At 29.6% G+C, this 13,547-nt stretch overlaps 1 protein-coding gene across 4 annotated transcripts in view; it reads left to right on the top strand.

Moving 5' to 3' along the window:
* C1H8orf34 (chromosome 1 C8orf34 homolog) overlaps positions 1-13,547 on the top strand; it is a 394,007-nt gene that overhangs the window by 158,091 nt on the left and 222,369 nt on the right. For all 4 annotated transcript variants that reach the window (XM_031946288.1, XM_031946289.1, XM_031946286.1 and 1 more), the window contains one exon: positions 1,471-1,637. In XM_031946288.1, the coding sequence (XP_031802148.1) occupies positions 1,471-1,637 (167 nt within the window). The remainder of the gene's footprint in view (positions 1-1,470; positions 1,638-13,547) is intronic.

Below are 13,547 nucleotides of genomic sequence, written 5' to 3'. Positions count from 1 at the left end.
TTTTCTCCTCTACTTCATTTTACATGTGAAGAATTTGAGGTGAATGGAGTTAAGTGACTTGCCCAGGGTCACATAGCTTGATAGTATCAAAGACTAGATTTAAATTCAAGACCCAGCACCAGTGTTGTACATAATACACACACACATAACACACATACACACATACACAATTTTATTTACACATACAGAGCCAAGATATATAGCAAAATTAGTCATTTTATTAATAATGCCAGCATTTTAATAAAAATAAATTAATGGCCAAAGGTAATCATGGTGGAAGACTGACAGTTTATATGCCTTTGGAAGAGAGATGTTCCTGAGGATGACAACCAACTCTGATTGGTTAACATGTAATGAGAGAGAATAAATATCCAAATGAGGGGCTAGACCTATTCTAAGGAACTTTGATTTATGTCATTTACTTTTAAATTATCCCTAGTATTGGGCAATCAAAACAAAGAATTTATCACCACCCAAACCTGAGTAGGTTAGGTGGGATCTGACCAAGAATGAGGAAAGCTAAAAATCATGATATATGTAATTTCCAGTACCATATGTAAAATTTCCATTTGACTTTCTAAAACCTTTGCAGACTGATCTTTCCTATCTCTATAATGTTTTTTTTTTTAACTTTCCTCCAATGACTTACTAATGTCACTGTCTTTGCTCATTGTACTTGACCAAAATCCCAACTCTCAAATTCATCTTTTTAATAGTTGATCCTCCACCATCTGGAATGCTATCCTCCCTTACCTCTGCCTCCTAGCTTTCCAGGCTTCCTCAAAGACACAGCTCAAATCCCACATTCTATGTAAGAAGAAAACTTTTGAAATTCTATCTTCTGTTTATCCTATTTCTTTTTCAGTAACCTACTATTTGTCTTTGTTCTGAAATGATCTTTCTCTCGTACTACACTAAAGTTTATCTTCTGTTTGATTATAGTTTACATGTTGAATCCCCCATTAGAATATGAGCTTTTTGAGACCAATTTTAATGCCATTTTTTGTGTTTTCAGTTCTTAGAATATAATACTTTTCAGATAGTGAGTATTTAATAAATCCTTTTTTGCTGACAAGTCATTGGACCTCCTAGATAGAGACATGTCTGTATTTCCATTAAATGTTGCCTTATACTTCCCTTCTATATACCAGAAGTGTTCCATATTTATCCATAAGGATTCTTCTTGGAATAATACACAAATATCCCCAACTAGGATATGTGATTATATTACTAACAAAGTTCTGAAAGGTCTTCATCTTAATCTGGATTTTGAGAACTGTATTCAAATGAAGAAAAAAGTTATCTCTCCATTTTCAGTGGAAAGCTTATTGCCATTAAAAAAAAAAAAACACTCCAGTAAATTTGTATTACAAAACACTATAACATCTTTTAATCAAGTTATGACTTTTCTTAAATTATGTCTTAAATCTATCTTCTAGATACATAAATTATATGTAAATTTTCTCCCAGCTTAAAGATGGAACCCAAGAGTAAAGGATTAAAACAGCAGCAACAACAACATAAGAAGCTTCTAGCTGCAATGTTATCCCAAGATTCTTTTGAATCCATCCACAGTCCCACACCATCTGTAACAGAAGAAGATATTGACAATGAAGATGATGCAATGGAATTGCTGGGTAATTTTAAAAATTAATAATTCATCTTTCTTCCTTTTTTTCTTGTATTGTAAAAAGTGACACTAACTATATAATGTTAAAAGTTTAGCCTTTTCCATAGAGGGTAACAAAAAAAATTACATATATTTGTCAGTCTTTCACTGAAAGTTGTAAGTCAGTTTTGCTTAAAACCATTGATTTCTTTCCTCTAAAACACATCAAGTACTTATCAGAACAAATTTAATCTTTGTATATGCAGTCTACTTTCTTATCACTTTTGCCTCTGGTTATTTTTAAAGCAAATTTTATTCTATGTAAATGAGGGGAAAATGCAAACTGGTTTTCTACAGTATGCTCCATTAGCATTTTCTGGTTGGCTTCTGGGGATGTACGTTCTATAAATATATAAAAGTATATTTAGTCATCTCTGCCCACTCATCCCTAAAGAATTTGCTTTGTTCCAGTGATATTTTGGAAAATAGAACAAGACAGCTAGTTAATTAATGTTCTTTGTCAACCATAAAAGAAGAAGTAATCCATTGTAATAAAATTTTACTGACCAAGTGCTAGGAAAAGGTATCTTTAATGCGCTAAAGTTAAACATAAAACTGATCAACATAGTGTGTATTAAAATGTATATTCACTTATTTCAAGGGAGTAATTATATAACTTAGTCTATTTTCTTATATTTAAACCTATTGTTTTTCCAGTCTTTAAAAAAACACAATTATACTACAAAGTACTACTAAAAATGCAGGAAAAATAATACTGGAAAACCCTAGTGACTTGAAATATAGACATAATTTTATTAGAAATGTATTACAAACTATTAGAAAACTGTTTTCCATTTTAAAAAAATATTAGTTTTATGTGCTAAAATCCATAAAATATAACACCTCTAATTGTAGCACATGATATTATCTCCTTTTCTGAGCCACAGATTCATTAAGTCAAAATTGATATTGTCTAATATTTCCTTAAATTAATGACTGCCTTCACTGCTATGATAAGAAGTATATAAATACACACACATTCATTCACAAATATAAACATATACAAGACATATATATGTATATATATATATATATATATATATATATATATTTAAAATTTGAGTTACCAGCATGTTAACTTAAAAAAAGCCAGTTAATATTAATAAAATAACCATTTTCAGATGCATTCATAGTGCATGACAAACAGTTGGTTTTAAGAACAAACAAAACCAATGGGAAAAAAAATTGCAGATTTAAAAAAAAATCCTTAAATTTTTTAGCATAAGGGTAGGCAGTTATGTGTTTCTTAATGACACTGTTTTTGCTTATGGGTTTTGCATAGAATTGTAGATCCAAAAGGGATCTTTAGGAATATTCTTTCCCATAACTGCTCCAAATAGGAAAATTGCAAACTTCAGATAGACTTGTATCATTAAAAATCTTCAGGAATAAAGCTTTTTACAAATTTTTTCCGAATACTTTCAGAGTACCTCGGTCTGAGGATGTCTCTAAAACCACATTTGGTCCCTAGCCTAATACCAAATAATTAATATAGCTGATGTTCTGATGGATATTGCATAGCTAAATAGAATTAAAAGATTTTTTGGAATTAATGCTCCATTAACTTCCATCCATATGGCTTCATTCATTTATGAAGGCATTTATGGAGCATCTACTTATGTATTTTATCTTTGGTACCAGAGTACCAAGAGGAAGGAAAAAAGAAGGAAAACAAATGAAAAAAAAGGAGAAAAAATGAAGCTTTTGGCTTCAAAGGACCTCATATTCTGTAATCTTGAGTCTAACAACAATTTAACTGGAATTTTACATTGTGGCTATTCCTTTGATTCTGCTGATTAGTTTATTTAATTTCATGTATAATTGGACAGTCAGGATGAGCCCAGTTGAAATAAATATTCCTTTGAACATCAGTTTATTTATATTAGGTTTGTAATATTCTGTTCTACTCCTAACCTACCTTTTCACTCTTAATAGAAGAAGTTTGTGATTTCAAACTTTGTTATGATACCTACAGTGGAAGTATCCACATTGTTTCATAGATCACTTCAGAACTGTTCCTTCTTAAGAAAATATCCTCAAATTATTTCTTTTTAAAGTTATATAATCTGGGAGTATTAGGAGATAGATGTCAAGTCAGGAAATGATCTTTCATTTTGGACTTTCAATTTTGTAAATACTATCTACACAAGCACATAACTAGAGTAAGGAAGTCACAAAGGATGGGGTAGGATTTATGAAGTCTGGACTCCTAAATACTTGGTAGTATAATTGAGATTTCTCTGATATTATTTGGAACATTTGGAATTGGCAGTGCTATCCTATAGGTGTATGATTTGTCACTTTCCCCTCGGCTTGCTATAGAGTTTAGTAAGAGTTATGTAGAAAAGTTCTACTCAAAAAACTTAGAATAGAAACATTGCTATGATATAACAGTAGTCCTTGATCTGAAAAAAAAAAATAACTTCAATTGGAATTAATTTTTACCTTAAAGATACTAACACTCTTGGGGGTTTTTCCTTGCCTCAGCATATATTTATTGAATATATAGTTTTAGTAAAAATCATTCTTTCAAAAGTATAAATCAGGTGCTCTTAACCTGGGGTCTGTGAGCTTATTTTAACTTTTTTTTTTTTTTTACATTTCATTATAATTGTATTGTATTGTAATGCTATGTGCTTCAAAACATTATCCTCAGAATATGACCATAAGCTTTATCAGGTGACTAAAAAGCTTAAGAAATTATAGTTAGAAATTATGTAGATTAATAATTGTTGAAGATAATTTAATTTATTTATTTCTGAAAAAGAAAGTAACTTCTCATAATACTCCTTGATTCCCTCAACTTCCAAAATATAATTTTTAATTTACTTTTTTCTTTGGGTTTAATGACTACTTTTATGTGAAATCAATAACCAAGATTTACCGATATTTTCAGACAAACTTTCACTATAGAGTCCCTATGGAATATACGTTAAATATAGGTAAAAAAATAAGTTAATAATGGAATGATTTCAAAATCTGATACATAAAAAATTCATAAAAATACTGATTCATAAAAAATACTGCTTCCATTGCTAATATATTTTAAATCCAATATTTATCAAAGATTATAGAAACTATTTTTTAAAAAAATCATAAAATAATGTTTTCAGTTGTTTTAATTTTTATAGAAAGTGAAAAAAGTTAAAGTATCAATATTTGATCTCTGAAATACAATTTCATAATTACATATATTATCATATTTCTTTAAAGTTGTGAACAATTCAAATTCTGTCAAATACAATTATGTTCTAAATAATTAGTATACTCCAATATTTAAAGAAACTGTCACATGGTTATTTCTTAAAATGAGTTTCCTAATTAATTTCTTATATGTTTCATCTTATATTAATTACTTATATGTTTTATCTTTTTTTTTCTTAAAGCAAGACATATATGCTCATTAGTTAATTTGATATAATAACAAAGACATTGCCCTTCAAAATGGATTAATTTTTTAAAAAAAATTATCTAGGACTTCAGTTAATTAGAAATTATTAGAAAGACTGAATATTGATTTATTTATTAAGGAATTCTAAATATGAATTATAACTTTATGTATATATCTTTGCTTTTTTCACATATTTTCTTAAGGAAAATAAAATTTAAAAAAAATATATAGGCAAATATCAGACATTGGAAGACAATCATAGAACATTAGCAGACTGTTAGCAAAATTTTATCATTCATTATTGCTATAACTTGAACTAACTACTTAGGTGATTATTATACCATCAGCCTTTCTATAATGAGTAAAATCAGGACTATATTTGTATTCCTTGGGCGTAACATAGGAAATACATAAAAAGTGTTTTCAATCAATTAATTCAAATTAATTGCAGGCAAATAAGTATGCAAATTTGCATTGCAGAATTGTTTTTTTTTTCCATTACCCCCTAAATTATCAAATTCACATTTTAGAGAAATGGAAAGGTAAACATGAATTCTGAGCTGAATGACCACATATCCTACATCATTGATTTCCAGATACATGAAGCAGATATAATTAGAAAATTAGAAAAAAAAGTTATCAAAGAATCTTCCAATAAATACTTACAATAAGTTTTTAAAATGTGAGTTTAGAGTGATACAAAAGTAATTGTGCTAGCATGTTATTTAATTATTATCAATGAAAGCAACATTGAATTTTTTTTATTGGATATTCACATGGAATTTTAGGAACTATTTGAACATTAAATAATATTTTACCTTTAAAATGTAAATTTAATATAACTTTTTGTCATATTAATGGTGTAATTATTGCAAACATTGTTGCCCCCAACTTTATTAAAATTTTACTATTAATTTGAAAATTTACAGAGTTCAATTTACTCAGAATGGGTATAGTAAGTACCAAATATATTTCAGACATTATACTATATTCAAGGGATGCAAAGAGAAAGATGAAATAAAGTCCCTGACCTCAAAAAGCTTATATTCTCCTGGGCATGCAAACAACTAATAAAAGATCACTGTACTAATTAGAGAAGAATAGTATATACTTCTCTGCCTGGAGGAAGGCAAATGGTTCTCTCTTTTCCTTTCTTATTCCTATCTCAGAAATTTTTCTCAATGGTAATAGAGTACAATTTGTCCTATTATAATAGCAAACATCTGAATGGTGCTTCAAGGGGTACAAAGCACATTGAAAATATTATCTCATTTTATCCTTACAACAACCCTGGATTGTAAGTGCTATTATTTTCCTCATTTTACAGATGAAGAAAGAGAAACTCAGAGAATTTAAATGATTTGCCTAGTGTCATACAGCTAGTGAGTGTCTGAGTCAGGATTTGAATTTAGATCTACTGGACTTCAAATCTAACACACCATCTACTGTGTCACATAGCAAGAGAAACTTTGACTGGACATTTATTATTACTCGCACAATATCCAGTTAAAATTTCAGTCTTGTAGAAGTATTGACATGGAGAAATTTTTAAATTATTTGATGGTTCTGAGGAGAAAATATTCCACCATTTTTTAATCTTGTTCCATATTCATAAGAAAATTAAAATAATGAAAAGAATCATTTAAATGATCTTAAAAACCATAAATTGAAAATTTCAACTAGCTCTCATTTATTTTGGATTTGGAGAGTTGAGATAAGATTGAATTGTGCAGTTATTTTACACAACATATTAAGTCAAGAGGCAATTAGTGGCTCAGTGGATAGAAGATTGGATTTGGTGTCAGAAAGACCTGAAACTTGAAGACCATCCTGCCTCAGACACATTCCCAGCTACATGTCCTGGGTAAGTCACTAATCTGGACTCACTGGATCCACTGGAAAAGGAAATGACAAACTACTTTAGTATCTTGCCAAGAGAATCCCGGATGGGATCACTCAATGATCTGTAACAGCTGAACCAACTGAATAACAATATACATGTCTAAAATTCAGTGTCTAATATAAAAGAGTTTTCCCTAAAAAAAAAAAAAAAATACCCTATGGTAAACACTTTTATAAAGCAGAAAGTCATTTTGTAATGTAAGCAGTTACAATGGTTGATCTGTCCCATGACTTTGTTCTTTGGTTTGCTATAATAGTCTATATTCCCCCTATTCCTTATTCACAAAAGCATCAGTCAGCTCATGTGGACATCAACCAATGGAGGACATATGATACATTTTAAAAGACAGAGAATGAACATTTTAGACTTTTTTGAGCTTTCTGCCTTTGGTTTCTCTGTTTAGTAACAAAACCAGGAGTGTTATGCTTGTAAACAAATTTGTTTCTTTAAAGATTTTATTTATTGCAGAGTATGAATATTTTGCCCTAGAAAATTCAAGAATCCATATGAATATAGAAGGACCATTGTTAGGCAAGGATGGCCACACTGTACAGTAGAAAGAAAGCTAAATGGATTTGAAGTCAGAGAATCTGGGCTTGATCCCTGACTTGGCCACTACTCAAGTGACCTTGGCAGGTCAATTCATCTCTTGAGGTTTCTATTTTCTGTACTGTCAAACAAGGAAGCTAAATTAGATAATCTTGAGGGTTCCTTCCAATTCTACATCAATAACTTTGCGATTCACTTTGATATGCTAAAGTTTAAACATTGCTCCTTTCTTGTGTTCTCCAAGTTTGGTTATAATTATGTCATTAGATATGCTCACAAGTTGGAGCTGTGGTCTCTATCAAGACCCTTATTTTCTTTTTTTTTCATATATATATATATATATATATATATATATATATATATATATAGAGAGAGAGAGAGAGAGAGAGAGAGAGAGAGAGAGAGAGAGATAAAAAAACCTAATGCAATTGCATCAATATCTGTAGAAATGACAAGTGACACTTTAAGTATGGTCAAAATGTAGCCTAAATTTAACCTATAGAAAATATTTAAATCTTGGAATACTAATTTCTTTGGAGTTTTAAGGAGATTTTCTAAAACAATATATGAACAGTAAGGACATCCATGTTATCATTGCTTATCTTTGGTGCTTTTTTCCAGAAATATTTCTATATGTATTTATAATTTTAATTTGATTTTAGGAACTTAATTAAAAAAAAAACATTATATCCATCTGATAAATTTTCTGTCCCAGTCATTATGACCTACTTTTAAAAAATGAAAATAATTGCGAAGACATTCTTTCAGATGCTCCAGGAGCTTTCATTGTAGCCTGTTGCAGTGATTTTTGAGGATAACTTTAGGCAGCATTAGCATCTTCATTGACCATTTTTAACTGTGATATAAAATAAGCAGCAAAAGTCCTAACCAGTTATACTAAGTATCAAATTTATTTAAAAGTTAATAGAATAAAGATTTCTTAGTCTTTTGAGATTTTGAAATATTTCCTGGAGACCTATAAGTAAATTTGCTGTCAAGTCTTTATGATGTGGAGATTTTTCTTTGCTCATTCCACCTGATTCTTCTGTTCTGATGGCACATTTGTTATATAGCACCTGGGGAAAAATCAAACCTTAGGATGCAATTTTAATATAAAAATCATGTAAATGTTTCTAATATTTGCCTGAATAGACTTATCTAATGTTCCAGCCCATCATATTAAACTTTCATTTCAGTTCTCTATTTGTATCTCTTAAGTGATAAAAGAAATAATTTTCTTAATTGCTCCTCATACTTGTTACTTTATGTTTGAAACACCTCTTTTTTTTTTTTTGCACTTTCTTTATTTCTTCCTAGCCCTAACTAGGAATCTTGCAAAGAGGATTGAATTTCAGAAAAAAATTGTTTCTTTCCCCCCCCAAATAAACATACCACATGACAGTTATCAAACTTGTATATGTTTATAATTATAACGTATAATAAAATTGTTGAACTGTGAAACCTAAAGTAGGATAAAATTGAAAGCATAGTCGAAAAAGCTAGACAAGGACACAATTTATCCTTTATGGTAATTAAAATATTAATGTGTATAAACATATTATATGATTATATTATATACATATACTTGTATATAAATATATTATAATGAAGACATATTTTCATTTTTTTTTGAGGAAGCTATAATGGGATACTTAGGAGAAAAAATTGACCAAAAAAATGTTCCAAGCTTAAAATTGAAAAATACCAATAATATAACGACATATATTTGCACATTTATTCTTTTCTCGTGGAATATCTACAATGAATACATTGCGATTTTGGAAAAAAGGTAATTCATATTTCTTTTTGGTATCTTTAAGGCATTTTTTTTAAAGGATCAGTACTACAAGGTATTCTTGGTGGGGTGTAGTGACTACTTATTGCAGAGGAGGAAGATCTGAGTTCTACTCTTGAAGCTGATGATGCAAAACCTTAGGGAAGTTAAATAATTTCTTAGAATCTCAGTTTATTCTTTGACAAAATGAAGATAACACTTATCTGTCTGCTTCCCAGCATTCTCATTTGGGTAAAATGATATAATTCTCTGAAGTTTTAAAACTTAACAAACAACACAATGCTATGGAATTAAAAGTTGTTGTTATTGTTTTTGTTGTTATTAAATGTCATTTTTATTTTGGAGGAAATTGAGACTTGGTGAGGCATTTATGTGACTTGACAAAGTGTGCACAAAAATTTAGGTCACCATTGTGAATAATTACACCACAGTAATGAATGACTTCTGAAAACAGTGGCCCTGACATTGGACCTGACATTTTTGTCTTCCCTCATAATTCCTCATTATCAAACAACCATTCTTTGGATCAAATCAACCAAGCAGAGGATCTAAGAGGAAAAGACATATAAATGTTGTGAATTTCACTATTTAATTTCTAAAGCAATTTCTTTGTAAGGTGATAAAAATGTTGAGAAAAAAGTTATCTAGTCTGAAAAATTGCCCCAATTTAAAATAATTTTTTAAAGCAAAATCTTCATAGTTTTAAGTTAAATTAATTCTTCAGCCAAACTTCACACAAGTATCAAAAGAAATGTTACAAATCATTAGGGTTGTTGTTGATTTAATGAAATAAATTGAGTTGTGTCTGCTTCAAGGATTTAATAAAGAAATAGTAATTGTTATGCACAAGTAATCTGTATGACTATTTTGAGAATGATTTCATTTAATTTAGGTGAGTTCATTGATTTTGTTATGTTGGAACTGTTTCTAAAGTATTGATAAAAATAACTTTGCATATAAGCTTGATGAATTCTACACTTATAAACATTTTAACATCAAAAGCAATGGGTTGTAAAACTTGTTATTAATGAGTTGTTCCTGAATTGTTGTATTTTTAGATAATGAGTTGTTTGTATGCAGTAGAGTGATTTGTTTAGATTGTCATGTATAAGATCATTGCTGCTAAATCACTGAAGCATCTCTGGATAAATACATTAAAATGGATTGTGATTGAAGTTCAATATTGACTTTTGTGCATGTTACCAGAACAATTACAAGAGCTTACTGATTATTTGGTTATTTTAAAAAAAATTAGCTTTATGGGAGACGACACCTCACTGAAGATGAAAAAAATAAAGAAGGTAATTTATTTAAAAGAATGTTGATTTAAAAGAATGATGAGATTTTAAACTCATCAGTACAAACTGTTTTGAATGTTTCTTTTAGGTTCCTAAAGAAAGAATTCTGGTGAAGTAGGTAATAAAATTTTAAAAAATGAAGTCAGTGCCTATATACAAAAGAAAGTTTGAAAAATACGGAGAATATTTTAATAGAGATCAGTCTTCTGAATGGGTAAGCAAGGTGCCACATTGAATAGTGTGCTGGACCTGGTGTAAGGGAAACTTTCTTCCTGAGTTCAAATAGGACTCAGAAACCTACTAGCTGAGTAACCCTGGGTAAGTCACTTAAAACTATTTGCCTTATTCTTCATTTGTAAAATGAGTTGGAGAAGAAAATGGCAAACAACTCCAATATCTTGGCCTAGATACTTTGCCAAGACCCAACTGAGGTCATTGGACACCACTGTAGAGGGGCAGGGGGACCTTCAGAAGGATTTTTTTTTTTTTTGGTTCTCAATACTCTTATGTCTCCTTTTTGCAAAATAGTTTGGAGTACCTTATTGCTTCTGTAAGTTCAATATGAAACTACTCATGTCTTACACAAAAAAATACCAATATAAAAATCTTTAAAAGGCATTCAATTTCATGAATCATTTGCTCTGCTTTATTTAACAGTTCAAGAATTAATCATTTTATTGTCTCTTTATTCTATTTTTGGAATACACTGACTAGGTTTCAGATATTTTCTATAGATACTTAATACTGTTTGTTGTTTATTTGTTGTCTTCTATGGAAATATTTAAAAATTTATTATAAATGAGAAATTCACAAAGGCATATCTTATGATTTTATTGGCTAATCATGACAGATTTATATTTGATTCTTTTATCTAAACTTTGTACCTACTCTAATGCCTAGCAAAGTGATTTACACACAATAGGAACATCAAATAACTTCCTTATTTATTGATCAATTAATATGGTCAGAAAACAATTATATATTTTCAAATAAATAAGCTTACCTTTTCTGTCTACCTTATACATCAAAAGCTCCTCTTGAAGTCAGAAATAATTTAGTGCACATGTAACATGGTGAGTAGGAAGACCTTTCACATGGAAAAAGTATTATTACATGAATCACCAGCCTCAATTGTGGGACAATTCATTCTGTCTTCATTCAACTTGACTTATTCTTATATTTAATCTTATACTAAAATTTCAATTTCTCTCTGATCAATCAACTTAACAGAGCCTCTGTTTTAAGTCATCAACTATAAATCATTTAAAAAACTGAGAAACCTCTGTTGCATAATATTTATTTGTATATCTCTATTAAATCTCTCAGTCTCCAAGATTAATATTAAATCTTCTGGATATATAATTTATTAACATTAGAATCATTAGTAAATAAAAACATAGCTAATTCTAAAATTTTTAGCTCTGAAAATGGACACAGGCCAGCGTCATATCAAACCCTTACCAATGTCAGATCACTTATCTTCCCTTCTGAAAACAGTCCTATACCATTTGGTTTACTCAGAATAAGAAACTTACATCACAATAATCCTCTTCACAAGATAAAAGCCACAATAGTACCATAAGAAGAGATATATCTTCATTATTCCCCGCTCTCTTTCTCTCTCTCTACATTTGATAGGAAAACTGTTTTCAATTTTTCTCATATTCTCATTCATAATAATCTGTCTCCAGCGTTACTCCTCATAAAATTCTTTTATAATAATTTTCTTCATAAAATAGAAGTTTAAACAGTTCCAACTGGAAAGACACTTCTTACCTTATTTCTCTTTTTTCTTCAACAATTTATCTCACAGTTGAAAACTGAACTCACATACTCTCCCTGACTCTATAGGAAAAAAGTATCTTGTAAAGTTATAATGACAATGCTTAGCATCTCTCCTTTTAAAGGAAACAAGAGTCTTTAAATAGGCTTCTTAGGAAAGACTTTTAAAATCAAGGATGAAGGTATGAGAAGATATGTAGGAGAAAAGAATTTGGTCTTCTTCTTTGTAAATATGTTTTCTTGTCTTTTGTAACTTCTCATTAATTTGAATGAGAGTAAAAATGAAAAGCAAATTCCTTGTGTTTAGATGATGACTTTTTAATATATTATCTCATTATTTAGTCATGCTCTTCAATTTCAATTTTTACTTAGATTTTCTAATTAATTTCTTTTTTAAAAAAATAAGCCCGGGGTAGCTAGATTACACGGTGGATAGAAAACCACCCCTGTTGTCAGGAGGACCTGAGTTCAAATCCAGCCTCAATACTTAACACTTCTTAGCTGTGTGACCTTGGGCAAGAAAAAGTGGGGGTGGGGTGGAAGAATCAGACTAAACAAATCAACTCTGAACAAAGTTTTCAGTGCTGTGCCAGAGCATATCTTGACTTTTCTTCATTCAGTGGCTTTATAATAAAATAGGAGGTAATCAACATTTATATAAATAAATGAATTCTTTGCAGCAATTTTCAATCAGTTTTTAAACATTGCCAAGCATAAGAGTAAATATCTTACTTTATGTGCTTTTGTCAAAAAGAAAAAAAAAATCACATACAGAAAGTTTGAAATGATTTACTCATATGGTGCTAGCCCTCTGTTATTTGCCTTCCTTCCACCAGGTGACAGGGTCTTCCCAAATCTAGAATTATTATGTTATTCTTGGAATATCATTCTTTCTCTTTTTCTTTTAATTCTATTGAATCCATTTCTTTTCTGGATCCTGAGGGAAAAAGCAAAGCCAAAATAACATAATTATTTAATCTTATTTATGCCCCAAATAACTTGTCTTATCCATAGCAGAAATGATCATGGAAATTTGTCACTTTAATGATTACAAAGTAATATAGATAGATAGATAGATAGATAGATATAGATATAGATATATATAAAACTAACATGCATGAGCATTAATATATATTTTATTTATGTAGAGGTATGCATAC

The sequence above is a fragment of the Sarcophilus harrisii genome, chromosome 1 (assembly GCF_902635505.1).
Source record: "Sarcophilus harrisii chromosome 1, mSarHar1.11, whole genome shotgun sequence".
Lineage (NCBI taxonomy): Eukaryota > Metazoa > Chordata > Mammalia > Dasyuromorphia > Dasyuridae > Sarcophilus > Sarcophilus harrisii.
This window is presented reverse-complemented; position numbering and strand designations above follow the sequence as displayed.